We start from the raw sequence: 18,870 nt of genomic DNA on the forward strand, positions 1-18,870 counted from the left end.
TTCGGTAGCTTTAGGAACCGCCAGAAACTCTATGGCTTTACCATAGAGTTTCCAGTGGTTCTTAGAGCTACCTTTCATCACTTCTGGGTGTTACCCAAATGTTATATCACGCACACATGCTCCCTTGTCCCCACGCCCAGCCATCCCACCAGCTGCCAGGCAACTCTACTTTTCCATATTAAAAAAGTGGTACTGAAATATACATAATGGTAAATGCGTACTTGTTGGTTTGCATATCAACTGTTCCTGAGGTTATTATTTGAAGAAGCAGAAGTGCCCAGTCTGTAGTCCACTGAGTACTTCTCTGCACAGTGTCAAACATTCCACCCACCTAGAATGTGAATTACATAGAAAAGGTAAATATAAACAGGAGGAACCAAATATATTTCACTATCCTTACTGCAATCACTGACTATTACATGAGTTCCAAGAAAGTCCGTGGATGTGTACTCTCTTAGGCTCGGATCTTGTACATATGTTAATAGGAATATAAGTGAGATGGAATCTTCAGGAGGGCAAATTCTATACAGAAATTATATTTATATAATAAAATTTTAATTTTCCATTGCCTATGGAATTGTTAGACAGTCTTCTTTTCCTTCCACCTTTATGCTGAATTGCTTACAAGATGTATTATAATATCCATAGCTCGGTGTCTTCTAATTTCTATTTCATTGTTATTTAATTTCAATAATCCAGTTTTATTGCATTGTTCATGGTATGCATTATACTATTGTTATTGGCTTTCATAAGTCTGTAACCTGCCTTGAGGCTCAATGAGAAAGGCCGATGACAAATGAAATAAGCAAACAAATGCAAACCAGGATTTTTACATGAGGCTCCACTGTAAAGTGGGTGGGCCAGTCATGCACCACCAATTGCCTGCTCCTCCTTCAGACCCTCCTTCTGACCCTCACACACAGGCTATTCTGAATAGATGTCAATCCACATATATATGGTCTTGGTAAGAGCAGACTGATGAGGGACTTCAATGTGCAGCAGCCTTACTGCGATTTCTCCAGGATATACAGCTGCATGCCAGGTGTGAAAGAGGAGGCAGCAGAGGAAAAATCACCCTACAATGGTATAAGGAGTCTCTCTGATCCTGCTCTCTGTACAACAACCTTAATGTTTCTCTAATATTGTCTATCTTATGTCCATAAATGATTGATTGTACACACATTTTCTTTCTCCATCTGCAATATGTAGCTTTTAAATAACAATGGGAACAACTCTGTAATGAAGGAATGACTGTTTCCCCTACAAAGGTGTTATCTTTAACATACAAAAGATAGGAAATGAGAATTCACAGCCATAAACAATGCATGTAACCATCTTTATCTACATGCTCACTTTAACCCAGAATTTTAACCCACGTGCTTCAACTCACACATTGTCTACCTCCGTCATGTTACTTATTAATTTTCCACTACCTGACTCCATCAACCCACAGATATGTGGGTGATGAAACAGTGGTGCAGCATGGAAAAATCTAACATGAAGTCAGCAACAAGGAATCATTTTGTAAGCATGTGATCAGTACAGTTAAAAATACAGGAAAGAGACTACAGAAAATTCTAGGCATGCAAAAGCACAATATTGTTATTGATTTGACTTGTAAACCCCCAAAGTACTTAAGAGAATTCTTTTTTAAAAAATCAGTATATAAATTTTAAAAATGGCACAAAACACAATATTCAAATCCAGCAGGAAAAAAACTGGCAGAAGCCAACCAGTGCATCAGAAAGCTAACAGCCACACTATTCATTTAAAATTAAACAACTCCTCCTCTCAAAATTGCAAAAGACCCCAAGAAAAGTGAGAAATCATGGAATGCCCACTCCAGGAATATCCATTTGTCATCCTCTATTATGGGCTTCCCATAGTGGGTGAACATGGATCTGTTTCCTCAGGTGTTCCCTCATTGACCTTCTTCCTGTGCATGTGTTATAACAGTGTGTGTGTTTTGTTTAATTGTTATTTTTAAACTAGTATTTTAAAAGGTTGCTTTAATTTTTTTTATTGTCAGCTGCCTTGGGAACATTAAGCTGGATGGAAATATTAGGAAGGAAGGAAGGGAGGGAGGGAGGGAGGGAGGGAGGGAGGAAGGAAGGAAGGAAGGAAGGAAGGAAGGAAGTTTCCTTTGTGGGATGCTAAAATTCAAGAGGAAAGGAGAAAATGGACTTCCCAAATTTTGGTGCCCTTGTTCCTTTGGTATGTAGTTTAACAAATTAGGATTGAATGGTTTAAATTGCATTTTTTCCTCCTGGCAGCCCCATATCCTGAATTTTCCCTGTTTCCTTCTCTATTTTCCACCCACCAGTACTCTTCCATGGCATGGTAGGGATTTGAACCAGGGTCTCTCAGATCCTAATCTGGAACTAAACCATTAGACCACACTGGTTTTTGTTGGGTGGTTGCTGTTGAAAAGTAGCAAGCAGCCAGTCTTGAGTGAGTTGTGCAAGTTGCATGATAGCAAGTTGCCTGTGGTTGCTGCTAAACCCAGCCCCAATGAGTCTTCTCTCAAGGGCCCTGCTCCTACTGTAGTTGTTGCCTAGGAACAGCCACTGAGGCCATTCATTTCTTAAAGCTAAAGACACTGCTTCTATCATTTGGGGAAGTGATATAACCCCACATTTTTTTTTAATTTCAGATTTTTCTGCAAACTTTCATTTTTTCAGATTTATAGAAAGATCTGTCATGTCTTTTCATGGCCCCAGTCTCTGGATATAAATATCCACAGATGGGACATGTTGAGAACTGACTCTTTTATGAATTTCTTTTTGGAATCTTGAAAAATACACAGCCAGTAGTCAGCACTAATACTTAAGCAATAGACAGAATCTTCCATCACCTTTTACATAGTGTATGTTGGATCCTAAAATCTGCTCCTGCTAAGTGAGAAGTCTTTCATTCAAAGATTCCTAAATTGGCAAAACAGAGCCTCTCCATCCAACCCTACATCTGGTTAGGCTGTCAGATTCATGTTCAGGGGAAATCTTAATTCTTCACCTATTAAAGTCTTCTCCAGTTCTTCTGAACTAGAAATGTGCCATATATTCTTCCTAGAGTAAAGTCTGTAAAGGCGCTAAACACTTCTTTCTTATTTTGGGACTTCCCATTTTTAATCTGCCTGGCTGATTCAGATACTAGTTTCTGTGGTTTGGTGTCCTGATGAACGTTTTTAGAAACGTGCTTAGAAATTATGGTTTTCTAACCAAAGATCTAACCAAGAATTGTCCAATGAAATTTATAGTATGCTGTTTCCTACATTATTCTGCAGCTTTCCCATTAATATCAGAACAACTTTTAATCCTGTGCTGTTTCCAAATGGTCAGCACATTCCAAGGCATGAGAAACGTGCCTTATTCTTACCAAATTAAGACGGAGTTGCAAGGCTTCATGCATCATTTGTCTAGCTTTAACATCGTCCTGATATCGTTCTTCCCTCCAATTGCTTAATATCTAGGAATAAAAATCACAAGTGTGTTTATATCAAACAACCAACGTTACATATTTTTGCTCAGCCATTCTTGATACAGAATATCATGCTTATCAACTATTGCTTTCAACACTGTCCACTGTTTATTTTATGTATTCATTTACTTCATTTTTACCCCCAACTTTCTCCCCAATGGTGACCCCAAAGCAGCTTACACGATTCTCCTCTCCTCCATTTTACCTTCATAACACCCCTGTGATACAGGTTAGGCTGAAAGTGTGTGACTGGTCCAAGGTCACCCAGTGAGCTTCCATGACACAGCAGGGATTCATAGCTAGGGCTTCCAATATTTTAACCAGGGGCAAATCCACACACCCTCGGAGCATCCCAGCGTTTCGCTAAATGTTTGCTAAACACCTGCAGGGCCGGATCTATGGTTGCCAGTGCCCAGGGCAACCGAAGACTGGCCATTCGTGCACATGCACAGTGTGCGGGCACTCCCGGCGCTGCGTGATGATGTCACTTTCATGATGTCATCACGCAGGGCAGTGCGTGCCACCCCGTGGCATGCTGGCTGTCCCGGTGCGCGCGCGCGCGCGCGCGCGCACACACACACACACACACACACACCGTCGATACGGCCCTGAACACCCAGAAGTATAGTGTCTTTCTAGCACGATTTCTGAAATCGCACTAGAAAGACACTATACTTCCGGGTGTTTAGCGAACATTTAGCGCAACACTGGGACGCGCCAAGGGCATGTGGATTTGCCCCAGTACACTACATTGTTGATCTTTTTGCCCATTTTAAATACTGTAAAGGAAAGTACCACTGATACTTTCAATTTTTTTTTATTATGAAGCTAAATCTGGAAAAACACAGCTTTCACTGGAAACAAACAAGTTTTCCCAAGGACTATATTCTGTTGTCTTTGAGAAATGGGTACTTCCAGTGCTCACTTATACCATTTTTCTCAACATAAGAAAAAAGGAAGCCCCCATGTTCATACATCCATAACACTCCAGAGACAACACTTCTGTTATAACTCTAACCAACTTTACTGTAGCATAAGCTTTCGAGAACCACAGTTCTCTTCATCAGATTGCATCCAACGAAGAGAACTGTGATTCTCGACATCTTATGCTACAGTAAAGTTGGTTAGTCTTAAAGATGCTACTGGACTCTTTTCTATTTTGCTACTGCAGACTAACACGGCTAACTCCTCTGGTGCCGTAACTCTAAATACTTTCTAATCTATATAGTCAAGATTGGAAGGATGGTTAAGATAGAACATTTAAGCTATATTGGATCCAAGTGAAAGTCTAGGACAGTTGAAACAGAGAAAGACTTAAGAAGCAGCCAAAGTGAAAGTGAAGGAAAATATCAGGCAATGTAGCTGTTGGGACTGGATATACAGTGAGTATGTCATAGACGTAAATGACTATAACTCTCTCCCTTGCAGTAACAGATGGAACACTGTTTCAATTTGCCTGTTGTTACTGTAGCAAGACTGGCAATGTCTTTCTCATGGTGTGACACCATGGTACACTCCCAATGTCCAAATGGAAGACCTGTATGAGCTGCAAAAGCAACATAGTTCATGCTCTCACCCAGCCCTTCCTGATGTCATTTATCTGGTCCACACAGGTCTTCCATCTAGCCATTACAGGTGTGGAACTGTGTGGTGGAATAATCAGGGGGCCAGCAATCACCACTTCATCCTGGCCTCTGTTGTTGGTGCCCCCTTTTCTCCTCACTCTCCAGGCATCTTTCAAGAGAGCAGGGCAAACCACATACGCCCAAATAGGGCTTGCTAAAATGTATGGGAAGTCAAAATCACACATGTAGTTTGCCGTGCTGCCTTTAAACGATGCATGGGAATAAGGAGGGCCAAAGCATCAATTGCTCCTGTGTGGGGAAAGGCAGTGGTGGGAAGGCAGTGAGAAATGGGAGTGGAAATGGGGTGGCAACAATGGCAGACAGCAATCTTTGTTGATCCACCACTGATCAAACAGAAGCCATGCTGAATCCTGCACTTTCTTCTGATGTACCTTCCCCAATCCTAAATAAAGTGGAACAGTCCTATTGATTTTAAAGGAATTTATTGCCATTAGTGTGCAGAACTCCTTCTATAAGTCCATGGTGTCTTCGGTTTCTGTTTCTCAAAAGGCAGTTCTCCATATTGAGTTCTTCACTAAGTAAAGTTTCAAACGTAGACTGGTAATTAGGTATGGTACTCTTCTATTAAAAGAAAGAGTAGGGGGAAAATTCACTAAAAGTTAACAAACTTACTAAAAGCACACACTTCAGAGCCAGTGTGGTGTAGTGGTTAGAGTGCCAGAGTAGGATAAGATCCAGGTTCAAATCCCCACTCTGCCATGGAAGCACGCTAGATGACCATGTTGGATGACCTTGGGTCAGACACACTCTCTCAGTCTAACTTAACTCACAGGGTTGTTGTGAGGATAAAACGGAAAAGAGGAGAATGATGTAAGGTGCTTTGGGTTCCCACTGGAGAGAAAGGTGGGATATGAATGAAATAAAATAAATAGAATATAAATAAATAAATCTGATGTAGTGTAGAGGCTAACAGCAGAACTAAATTATAATTCATTAGTCAGACTGGAGAATAGTGCATGTACAACTCCAGACTGGGGCAACTAATACGTCACGGGGTCATTTGCGGGGGGTGAGAAAACAGCAACAGAAGGAGAACAGAATCGGGCCCTTCAGCACTTGAAGAAATAAATTCTTCACAGCCTCCATCTAGCCATGAGGAAAGCAATTTCCCCTGACTTGCCTCACGGACAAGCATATCATTTAGTTTGACCCTTAAGAAAATAAGCTGCAATCTAAGAAATACTCAAGTCAAATTTCACTTCTGCTGGGAGCCTATTAGGTAGTCTTAGACAAACTTCTTTATCTCAGCCCTTTGGTTTGGATCCCACGGGTCTGTTCCACAAATGACAATGTTTTCCTCTGGTGCAAGAACTTTGCAACAGGGAAGGCTCCTTGCACCAGGATAAAGCACCACCGTTAATAGAACACATCCACAGAATCCAATCCTCCGTCTTTAATTCGGGGATAATAAATACTGGTCTACATGGTATCATATAACAAGATAGTGTGCATCAAATACTTAGAGCAATGAAAGTGTTGTATGAAGACTAGCTATTGTTATTGTTATTATGCTCAACACTTTGACTCAAAACTCCACAGGCTCCCAAACTAGTTCTTTGGTACTAGTTTTAAGCACATCAATGGCAATGATTTCCATTAAAATTTGCCTTACCAAAAGTTTCTCATGGGATCATGGTTCCTAAAACATGGAGAGACCAGAGGTGTTGATGTCAAAAAGACTACAGGCAGTTTATGGAATGGCCTATTTTGGGATTAGTAGTTATTTCACTCACAAAAAGGAAATTTCAGAGGGGGTGTTATTTTCAAAACTTGAAAGAATGTTCCACCTTGCTCTTCCATTAGTTTCTTGAAAATGATAAGGAATACTTTTCAATTTTGCTTCCCATCGGTAGGGAATCCATTAGTATAATTGATTTGCATCAGAGGCAGAGCATAGAATTATCTGCTTATTTTTACCTGATTAACTTGATTTTGTAGAGATGTGAGAAGCCCTTCTCGCTGCTCATCCTGTCCCTTAAGGCAAGTAAGAACCAAGGAAAGGAAAGGTTGCTGACTCAAAAGAGACATGCTTTAAAAGAGGCAGAGACAAGATTCAATTAGTAGTGTTATTTTGATACATCCTGTCTCCAACTCCTTCCTTCCCTTTGTCTATGCTTTCCCTAAAAGGGTTTATTCCCACATGTCTGAAAACTGGTTTGCCAAGAGTCTCTGAAGTAGTAGAGCAATTCTTTGTGTAAAAAAGGTCTCAGGTTCAACCAATTCTGGTATCAGTTAAAGGAATTGAGATAGGTGGCATTGGTAAAGTTTTTTCTCTGCCTGAGATCCTTCATAGCTGTTACAAGTTCTGGAAGACACTATTTAGGTCTTTTCTGCATGGGGATTTTTTGTCGGTTCTGGCACCATACTGCACTGATTTCTTTCCAGAGTACTACACACATAGTCAAAATATCCAATGCAGACTCCAGCTTCCCACACTTTTTTGCATTCTGCACGGCGAAAGCCTGCCTCAGCTGCAGAATCATGTTTCCCCTGGTTTTCTGTGGTTTTTCCCCCAGCTAAGTCAAACCACAGCTTTTTTTGATGTACAGAATGCTTTCTTTGGTGTAAGGCCTGGCCCTGGCCCTGCTTTTTACCCTCCCCTTTATCCCCCTGCATCCTGATTGGTTGAACAGCAACCAATCCAGTTTTTTCTTTAAAAAAAAAAATTAAACAAAAATGTTGCAATGTTGCATTGTTGGTGCATTAAAAAAAACACCTTGCACATTTCCTCACTTTATCAGCTGCAATATGGTTATCAGAAATTTTAAGAATGAGCTAAAAACTGTGTTGTGTGTGCACCTAATCGTGGAAGTAAGAAGTAAAATATTTTTTTTCATTTCTTTAAGCAACAATGTTGAAACATTTCAACCTTGGTGATCAACAAAAAAAAAACACTTGCAAGTTTCCTCTTCCACCATTTTGTTTAACAAGATATTCTTCCTCGTTTGCTTTCAAACTGCATCCAAATGATTAAATGCATCAAAGCAGCCTCTGCAATATTCAAGGTTCCTTAGCATATTGATTAGTGCAGAACAGGTACTTTGAATCAGACAGTGGAACATATTAATAGGCCAATGGGGGCCTATTATGACTCTTTACTTGAACATGCTAAAAAAAAAAGGCCAACCAAAAAGCATGAGCCCTACTTTCAGTCTCATTCAAAACAGGTTTTTTTTAATTCATGTACTCTCACTTCTTGGGAATGAGCTGTCTCCACATCTTAAAAGTATCCTCCCACTATGGCAGAAGATGTGAAAGTTCTCTTTCATACAAGACAGAAAAGTGCAAGATGCTTTTGTTCCATTCATATCTGTGGCATGTCCTTTGTAAATTTAAACGAAAGAAGTGGGCAATACTCCAATTCAATTCAGGTGCAGAAGAAGCAAAGGGCATATGCCTCCACAGCCTTGCTAATTAAATAATGCTACTGTAGGAGCTGTATTTTGTCAGCCTAGGAGTTAGTCTAAAATAGATTAGGAATAGGATTAAAATGTGGTTAAATATGATTGAAATTGACGATTATGAAGTGGAATATGGAAGGTAAAAGGAAAGAAATCAGGAAAAAGTTAAATTTTCTGAGGAAGGCATTTGAATTTAGATAAGCATGAATTCATGCAGAAAAACTGAAACTTCAGAGTCTTCTTGGAACTCATTTTAATACATGCATCCCTAAATTATAACTAGAGTTGTAAGACTGACTAGTGATTGCTTGCCACTGGAGCAAAATTTCATTTGAAAGCAAAACATCGTAAAAATAGATCTTTTCTTTTGAAAATGGCTTCGTGAGTGTAGCTGTGATGGACACGACATTTAAAGTACCTATGATGCTACTTCTACTGCATTAAGCAACAAGTGCTTGGTATAATTTTTTAAAAATGTGACATTTCTCAAAACAACAGTAGTGGCATTAAAGAAGCAGACTCTAGACTACAAAGGTTTACACTAAATCTTTTTTTAAGATGCCAAGAGACTCTTCCACCATTTTGTTTAACAATATATTCTTCCTCGTTTGCTTTCAAACTGCATCCAAATGATTAGACCGGTCAGAATTTTCACAGAATCACTGTTAGGCACACAGTAGAATTTTTGATAAAATAAATTAGGGGTCCCCAAAGTGGTGCCTGTGGATGCCAAGATGCCCACCAAATGTAGTTTAAAAATGAGCAGAGTCTTGTGAGGTTCTTGCCCAGCAAGATTCTGATTGGCCACTGAAAATTCGATTGGCTGTAGGGAATAAAGTAACATCATTTCAATTGCAGCTGCCACCACAGGGTTAGTTTAATTTTCTGTCACTCATTTCTCTAGTATATTTTAAAAATTGCCACTCTTCTACCCTGTAATTGGGCTTCCTCAGTGTGTGTGATCCTGCTTCCTTCAGCAGCCATTTTATCATCACCTCCGCCTCCTGTGGCAGCCGTTTTGTAGCTGCACTCACTACCTTTTGTCAGAATTCCAAAGGTACTCACAGGCTTAAAAAGGTTGGGGATCCCTGAAATGAATCTTCATTTCATGACACAGGTAATGATTTTGCAAAGCAATAGTTTGACAGATTGCTTTCTATACTAAAATCACAAGCCTCCCTAGTCAGCACGTGTATCAAACATTATTACAATAAGATGCACTAGTATTTTCCCACTCAAATCTACCTTTTTTGCTTCTGCCTGTCTCTTTCCTTCTTGGAAGATGATCCCAAATGCTGGCCTTTCTCTAGCTCTTCCCCAGCAGCTTTCAAGACTCTGCCTTGAACAGAAGTAGGCAGCTTTGCAATCAAGGGAGCTACTAGCCAAACTCCTTGTCGTTCAGAGGAACTAAACATACGAAACAAGACCAAGTATAAGCAAAATTATTAAATATCATTATCAGTAATCACTTCAGAGTAGTGGTTGTGGAGAGTGCCTTCAAGTTATAGCAGACTTATGGCAACCCCTGGTGGGGTTTTCATGGCAAGTGACTAACAGAGGTGGTTTGCCATTGCCTGCCTCTGCAACCCTGGTCTTTGTTGGCGGTCTCCCATCCAATTACTAACCAAGGCCAATCCTGCTTAGCAGCTGAGATGTGACAAGATCAGGCTCACCTGGGCTATGAGGCAGATCTTATGACAGCCTACATATGAAACAAAGTTTTAAGCTTATGTTGTTTCCAGATATTTGGAATTAACACCAGAATTATGATTAAAAACAAAAAGTGGCAGTATGCTCCTCAGTCAAAAATGTACATGTTTCAATTCTACTCATCAAAAACTATTCAGATTTATTTTATTACCTTAAGAATGTCTTTTTATTGTTCTGCCTTGTAATATTTGTGTCAGCATTTCCAACAGAGTTTGGATTGAAGAGGCCTATACCAGAGTTAGAAGAGTTATTGTTTAGATCAGCGGATTGCTGAAACACCTCTATTGTCGCCTTTGCAATATTATCCAACAAGCTGTTCATTTCAGCCACAGACCCAGAACCCTACAGTGAAACATAAGTAAACTAGCACATTCACGGCATGTTTTCTTGTACACTAGGTTAATTTTATTTTAGAAAATGTACTTGATTGAGTTAAACAGTCAGCAAGGAAGCACTCACCGGCTCCTTCATGCACTGTTTGATCATCAGCTGGAGTTCCAACCATGATTGTCTGAGAGTCCACTGGTCCAGGTTCTGTCCAAAGAAGGGGAGAGAGAATATCTTTTTTAACTAACTGCTTCAATCACCTTGTGTGAGACACATCTTGTTCTTTTCTGCTGCCTGCTTGGGAGATATTGTAGATTTTGCCAAGCATCTTGAAGAATGATGCATCAAGAAAGTCAGTTTCAAGTAAGGGACCGTATCTGACTACATGAGCAATGATTATTTTCTCAAATTTCAGTTTTTGAATGAATGGAGTAAAGTCTGTAAAGTCCTAGAGTAAAGTCTGTAAAGGCACTAAATAGTTCTTTCTTATTTTGGGACTTCCCATTTTTAATCTGCCTGGCTGATTCAGATACTAGTTTCTGTGGTTTGGTGTCCTGATGAACGTTTTTAGAAACGTGCTTAGAAATTATGGTTTTCTAACCAAAGATCTAACCATGAATTGTTCAATGAAATTTATAGTATGCTGTTTCCTACACTATTCTATTGGCAGACAGAAGCTGCATCCACATAGCAGTTTTGTTCCAACTGGGCTTCCAAACTGGAGTAGTATTTTTCATTCAATCTAGGTTTCATCAACCAATCACCCTCTTTCCAGGTTCTCTCCTGCTTTGCTCCAATCTTTCCAGAAAGATCACAGACCCAGCAAACTAGCATGCCATCTGTGCAGCTGTGCATTTTTAAATGTCCTGAATACCTCACTGACATTTCGCTGTAGCTATCCCCTCATGGCGGCCATTTTTCTCACCATGCCACTGGAGGGCTTCTTGTTCTAAACCAGTAACAAATATACCCAGGGCTTTTTTTTCTGGGAAAAGAGGAGGTGGAACTCAGGACTGCACAATGATGTCACTTTGAGTAAGCTGGAACAAGGGGGGAGTTTTTTAAAGTTTAAATCGCCCTTGGCAAAAATGGTCACACGGCCGGTGGCCCCGCCCCTTGATCTCCAGACAGAGGGGAGTTTAGATTGCCCTCCGTACCGCATAGCACGGAAGGCAACTCTAAACTCTGTCTGGAGATCAGGGGGCAGGGCCACCGGCCATGTGACCATTTTCAAGAAGTTCCAGAACTCCATTCCACCGCATTCCAGCTGAAAAAAAGCCCTAAGTATACCGATATAGTGTTATAATGCTATTTTGATGTAACTACCACCAATTGTTTTAAAAGCCAGCCAAAAGCCTTCTGATAATGTGGCGGGGGCAGGGGGGATGAAAACTGCAAAAGGATGACCAAACAAAGTCCACAAGAAACTCCTTGTTGTGTATGCCTCTGCACTGCAGCACCAATAAATGGCAACCCCAAACAGCTTACATTGTTCTCCTCATCTCCATTTTATCCTTATGCCAACTCTGTGAAGCATGCTAGGATGAAAAGGAGTGACTGGCCCAAGATCATCCAGCAAGCTTCCACAGCCAAATGGGGATTTGAACTTGGATCTCCCAGATCCCGGTCTGACACTGTAACCATTGTACAACACTAGCCCTTACAACACAATTAAGTCTGCAAAAAATCCTATACATAATTTTAAAATCTCAAGAATTGTAAACTAAGAGCTTTTCCATCATACACTGAAACCTTTTCTTCTCTTCCCCTGCCTAACCCATTTTCTCCAAAGTAAATGTCCAACCTGATGGACATAGCTTGCTTGCTATTTTGAGATATTTTGGCAGGGCATAATAAGAAGGCATTAATTACATTGCTGCTGTTTTCAAACTTACCTGAAGAATACGCTTGATGTGTTGTCTTTGAGGATTGTCACCCTCAACACACTCTTTAACACCATGAGGATAACAGATAAGCTGCAACAAGGTCTGTGCTTGCTTGTTTGAAAGGACTGGGTCCAAGATAAGATCTTTATCAGTGCACAGCCTCTCTGGTTCTTTCAAGCAGTGTTCTCCCACCCACTCCTATCAACAAAGAGTTGGATAGATAAAGCAACTGTTAACATATTGCACATCCAGAGTTTTTCTACTTTGAATAGTTGCTAAACATAGTGTTTTTCAGAGTGAAGCTGATTTATTTTGTTGAAAGAGGATATAATTTACTATTATATGCCATAAAACCACTACGAAGAAATTATTTTACATTACAACAGAGTTAATGTACAATATTGGCTTCTCCCCAAACAGATGTCCTCAGCTACAAGAGGTGAAAATTCCACTGTATTTATTAGTTTGAAATGTAAATCCCAAGTTACACCATTACATTTTCAACCATATAACATCCACACGTTTAACAGTACACCTTTCTTGTAATACTATAATAATTCTCTACTAAATGTATAGTGGAACAGGAGAATTCTTGTTGTAGTAAAAATTTCATTTCATCTGGGGCTAGTTCAAGATGAATTTCATGGCATAATGATGGGGTGATCAGATCATGGCTCTTTGCCCCACAGGGCACTCTCGTTGCACTTCTTGGATCACCAGACCTTCAGATTCTATGTTTATAAGCAACATGCACATTTTACATAGGAGCTACTTACATACAATTTAAGAAGGACTGAATGACACAATTATCAGATTATGTGTGGGATACTGATCATATTGTTCTGAACTATGTTCAGAACAGATTTCACTAGTGAGTTAGACATCCACATATGGACATTCAGAAGGATCTTCCTTTGCATGTTGTACGGTTAGTCTGAACCACCAAGATCAACTGAAAAGCCAAGTGTGACTTCAAAAGTGACTGGACATCCCTATCTCAACTAGGGTTGCTAGCTCCAAGTTAGGAAATTCCTGGAGATTTGTTGGGGGGGACAGTGAAGCCTGGAGAAGGCAGTATTTGAGGAAGAGAGGGACCTCAGCAGGGTATAATGCCACAGAGTCCACCATCCAAAGCAACCATTTTCTCCAAAATCAGTGATCACTGTGACCTGGAGATTTTAAGGACTCATACTCAACAGCAGGAAAATCAATCCTCAAATTAGTCTGTACGTGGAACTTAACTTTATTTGGCAGAGTTGCCTTTTTGTTGTTGTTAAGGCTTTCTTTGGGGGTCTTGAGAAGCCTACTGAGTTTCCCGCCTCCCTGTATGGTACCACAGTACATCTGGTACCACAGATGTGACAAAGTGGGTCACATATGTATGCATATCACTCGTTTTCCATCCCTGGATTACTTGCAGCTAATTTTGTACCAACAACAGTTGATGTCAAAGTCCTATATGTAGTAATGTATCTGTGATAGCTCATTCACACCTACCTGCAAGTCATCTCTTATCCTTAGTCTATGAACATGCATGTTTAAATTGGCCTGGCTATTCTGCTTGGTATGTTGTTCATTCCTACAGGTTTGGCGGGTAGGGGGAAGGAACACTGTGATAACTGCTTTACTTCCACCCAACTTTGAAGAGACATCCAACTTTGAACACATTTATGAGTCACAAGCTGTCTCAAATAAAAAAATCCATCTTCACCCAAAGAAAAACAAGCATTATACATTACCTGCTGACATATAGTTCTTAGCACATATCTGGCATATTCACTGAGGCTAGCAGTTTCTATAGATATAGGCTTTCCACATGATTTCAAAGCATGTGAGGAAGCATCCCATATCTCATCATCATTGATATCTCCTAACAATCTTCGCACAGAGTAATCTGATTTTTTCAAGGATGGGATGCTGTTGCTTCCAATTTCAGCATCACCTACAGAAAAAAAGTAGAACAAAGACGAATAAGAGTTCTTGATACACCAATCCTGAAAATTTCATCATGGGTATAGCCAGTAATAATATCTAGCAGCAGTCGCTGGTCTTAACTAAAAAGATCATGGAAGAGGTCAGAAAACTAAACTGGTCTAGTCTCTTGAGCTAAACATGCCAAAGAGGTAGTTCAGAGACCCAGAATAAAACAGCCTTGGAAAGTGGCAATGAACAAAGGAGTAAAAGACTATGATTTGAAATAATGTGATTAATATCAAGAGATATAATTTGTTTCAGAGGGCCCAGGTGCCAGAAGCATCTGAGAAGGTGGCAGAAAGTCCAACTAAATATAGAAGTGAAGCTAAAGTTCAAAGACGGGAGGTATCAATGAGGGTACAATAAATAGACGTATACATGGGAAAAAACTGTCAACACTATTTTTTATATTCTTGGTTATAATTAAAAGTAGTGAGAGCAAACTAACTCTGCTTGTATTTTTGTAGAAGATAAACAAGTATAGTTGCTGCTGTTGTTGTCATCATATTTTTACTTGTGTACTATATGCAAAATGAACCAAAAGTGTGGCTGAGCTGTACCATTCACCGGGAAATAAATGATCTGATACAGGAATGCTAACCAGACGCCTAGAGCTTCTTAAGTGCATGTCTATACTTGAATCAGACCTGAACAGAGTCATCCAGAATACTTAAGCAATATTTGTGTGTGTTTTTGGTAGAAAGAATAAAGTAATACTATCTCACATACTGCTTGCATGTATGATTCATATTGAAGTGATTAGAAGTTTGATCAGGGGCTTGTGGGTCAGAGTTGAGCACACGGTTAAGGAAGTTCAGGTTCAGATCTTTGGCAACTTCAAATAAAGGATCTTAGGTGTTGTGAAAACCCTTACCAAGTCACTGCCCAACACAGTAAACAATACTGAGCTAAACAGGCCAATGGGTTAACTCTGTGCAAGGCAGCATCACATATATTCATATATTTTCAAGTTAAATGTGAATGAGAAAAAAAATAGTACCTTCAACCCATCTTCCACTGATTTTTTTTTTATTAATGGGGTTTCTCTTTCTTTGGCTAGGCATGTAATGAAGAACTTTACCTATGACACCACACATGACCTTACCAAGCATCATTATGGCTTTCAGAACAGCAAACACAGCTCCTACTTCTATGCTGTTGTGAGCAGCGCTCAGGAGGTGACGATCACAAGACGACCGAATTCCTGGGGAAGGTTTCTCTAAGGAAGAAGAAAATGGGTAGACAAGGGTACACCTGGCTAAAAATTACGCACAGACCTTAAAATTAAATACGTATTAATTAGGATGTAAAATCATACCATGTTAACATCTATATCTACCTGTAATAGAGAAGTGACACAGACACACCTTTACAAAGGAAAGACTCAATTGTTGACAGATTATTGCTGGGGTTACATGGCAAAGCCGCTTTAATTGTTCTAGGCACAAAAATTAGGAACAACTCTGCCACTAACATCACACACAGATTCCTAAAATGTGCCCCACTTGTCTTGCCTCCATTTTCTACAGCATGTTCTTTAGTGCAACTATGTTTATTCTCCATGTTCTACTTGCTGCCTATGAAATCCAGGTCAATCAGGGATAACCCAGCCTTGGTCAATTCAAAACAGCCAACCTCTGAAGGAAAACAAAGCCTTTTAATTGTTTTCAGTCTGAATGAAAGGTGGGGGGAAAGGGAATTAATCCAAAGCAGAGGCAACTGGCTAAGACCCCTGTGCTGCTCTGTGGGTGGTTTCACTGTCTGCCAGAAGAGCACAGCAAGATAGGAAGGTCTGGGCTGGGCTGCCTGCAAATGAAGAAATGTGCGTGTTCTTGCTCACTACTATCACATTCATGACAGCTGAAACAACTGCCCAAAAGAGAAAGCTGGGGTTGGCAAAAAAACCTTTGGTTTGGGTAACACTGGCTGTGACAATGAAGACACAAGTTCTTTACAGGACCTCTTCCAGACTTCTGATCTTAAATCAAGATTTAAAGTAACTTTAAGAAAAAATAACGTATGAACCAACTGTAATCCTAATGAAGCTAGTAGCATGCAAATGTTAAAGTTCTGTCTGTCTGTCTGTCTGTCATATGCCTTTCTCATTAAACCCCAAGGCAGATTACAAAGTGTAGGTCAATAAGATCAATGCCTGTGACATTTAGTAAGCAATACAATAGAGTAAGGATCATAGAAATTTGAAAACAAGTAGAAATCCAATACAGAGTTGAAAACAATGCTGAAACAAAACACAAGCAAATTGACATGACATATTACATGACGTGGAGTATTACATCCAGTAGGACAATACTTGCAGCAACAGACAGTACACAGTAGTGTAGTCTACAGTCCCTATCTCTTTCAAACATGTCTCTCTGAACCATTTCCTTACAGCATAGTCCTATTACCAGTGTAAAAAAGCCTTCCTGAATAATTCAGTTTTTCATAGTTTGTGGAAAGCCAGAAGAGTGGGAACTTGCCTGAACTCTTCAGGTGGACCATTCCACAAGGTGGGGGCCACCACAGAGAATACACATGTACAGGCAGGTGTTGATTTTGCCCATGTGCAGGATGGCACCTGCAGAAGAATTTTTCAAATGAACAAAGCTGCTGTGGCAGGGCATAGGGAGAGAGGTGGTCCTGTAGATATGAGGGACCAAGGCCATGATGGGCTTTGTATGTGACAGTCAATAACTTGAATTCAGCCCAGTAACTGATGGGAAGCCAGTAGAGTGACCGCAAAGTGAGAGTAAAAAGCATGCTCCACCTAGCTCTTGATAATAATCAAGCTGTGGTCTTCTGCACCAACTGGAGTCTCTGAGCTGACTTCAAGGGAAGACATATGTAGAGGAATCACCAGCAACAAGGCAGCATCTGGGGGTAGAGGAACTGGCAACAGAATGCCTGGGCCAGTGCACAGCAGGCCCTGGGCACAGAGGAGGCTGCAGGAGCCAGCAGCCAAGATGACAGGCCAACACACAATCGGTCCCAGGTCAGGCCAAGGCAAGGCAGGGGCAAAGCCTGAGAAGAGGCAGGGTGAGGCCATGATCAGAGGCCAAGAAAAATCCTGACAAGGCACAGCTGAAGCTTGCTTCCCAGTTGCACCAAGTGTGGCTGCCTCCCCTAGCCCAGGTGGCAGCCCGTCTCCTGAAGACAGGACAAGAGGGCTGGGACTGGGATTGGGGAAATATAAAAAGAAGTACTCAACAGGTTGCAGGAAGTTGCTGGCCAGGGCACGCAAAGACCAGAACTAATCTAAGGGAGCACACTGAGAACCTTGGGTGACTTTGCAACCCACCTCATAATCTCATTTTGAAGCCTGGGATGCCCCACCTAGGATAAAGGCAGTGTGGAACAATGAAGGATGACCAGGCTTGAAAGGGCCATTTTTGGTCCATTTTGGCCTGGATAAGGGCTGAAACTGCCCGGATTGGATTGGTGCCAGGTGGGGGAAGGCTCCCCCGCCTGGCACCAACCCAGTCCCGGCAGTTTCGGCCTCGATCCAGGCTGAAACAGACCCAAAATGGCCAAAAATGACAATTTTGGGCCCATTTCAGCCCGGATTAGGGCTAAAATGGCCCGGATCGGGTCGGTGCTGGGTGCTGGGCTGTTTCAGCCCCAATCTGGGCCGAAACGGGCCCATTTTGGGCCCATTTCAGGGTTGAAGGGGCTGGATCAGGGCTGAAATGGCATGAACCAGGTTGGTGCCAGGTGGAGGAAACCTCCCTCACCCAGCACCAACCTGATCCCGCCCGTTTTAGACCTAATCGGGGCCAATATGGGCCCGAAACTGGCCTAAAATAGCCGGAAATGGTCATTTGTGCCCATTTCAGCCTGGATTAGGCCAAAACAGCTGGGACTGGGTTGGTGCCAAGCAGGGGAAGCCTCCCCCGCCCAGAAGCAACCTGGCCCTGGTCATTTTGGCCCCGATCCGGGCCCAAAAGAGCCATTTTTGGCCCTTTTGGGCCCAGATCAAGGCCCAAACAGCCCGGATCGGGTCATGGCCAGGCAGGGGAGGGTCCCCCCACCTGGCTCCGACCCGATCCAGGCTGTTTTGGTCCTGATCTGGGCCTGAAAGGCCCAGAATGGCCACTTTCAGTCATTTTGGGCCATTTTTTGCTGGAATTGGGGCCGAAACGGCTGGGGTTGGGTTGGTGCCAAGTGGGGGAAGCTTCCCCCTCCCAGCACCAACCCAGTCCCAGCTGTTTCAGCCCTGATCCAGGCTGAAACGGGCCCAAAATGGCCGTATTCAGCCATTTTGGCCCTATTCCCATTGGGATCGGGGACGGAACTGCCAGGATTGGGTCAGTGCTGGGCGGGGGAACCCTCCCCTGCCCAGCACTGACCTGGTCCTGTCTGTTTCGGCCCTGATCCTGGCCCAAACGAGGCCCATATGGCAATTTTTGGGCCATTTTGGGCCCGATCCAGGCCAAACATGCCCAAAATGGC

At 41.6% G+C, this 18,870-nt stretch overlaps 1 protein-coding gene across 1 annotated transcript in view; it reads right to left on the bottom strand.

Moving 5' to 3' along the window:
* Positions 1 to 18,870, bottom strand: part of MED12L (mediator complex subunit 12L) — a 283,186-nt gene that overhangs the window by 56,665 nt on the left and 207,651 nt on the right. Inside the window, exons 25-33 of the mRNA XM_054983836.1 lie at positions 15,527 to 15,640; positions 14,187 to 14,389; positions 12,457 to 12,645; positions 10,694 to 10,768; positions 10,386 to 10,576; positions 9,770 to 9,931; positions 7,041 to 7,152; positions 3,376 to 3,465; positions 222 to 331 (exon numbers count right to left, since the gene is read on the bottom strand). Coding sequence (XP_054839811.1) covers positions 222 to 331; positions 3,376 to 3,465; positions 7,041 to 7,152; positions 9,770 to 9,931; positions 10,386 to 10,576; positions 10,694 to 10,768; positions 12,457 to 12,645; positions 14,187 to 14,389; positions 15,527 to 15,640 — 1,246 coding nt within the window. The remainder of the gene's footprint in view (positions 1 to 221; positions 332 to 3,375; positions 3,466 to 7,040; positions 7,153 to 9,769; positions 9,932 to 10,385; positions 10,577 to 10,693; positions 10,769 to 12,456; positions 12,646 to 14,186; positions 14,390 to 15,526; positions 15,641 to 18,870) is intronic.

Source organism: Eublepharis macularius, chromosome 6 (assembly GCF_028583425.1).
Source record: "Eublepharis macularius isolate TG4126 chromosome 6, MPM_Emac_v1.0, whole genome shotgun sequence".
NCBI classification, from domain to species: Eukaryota; Metazoa; Chordata; class Lepidosauria; order Squamata; family Eublepharidae; genus Eublepharis; species Eublepharis macularius.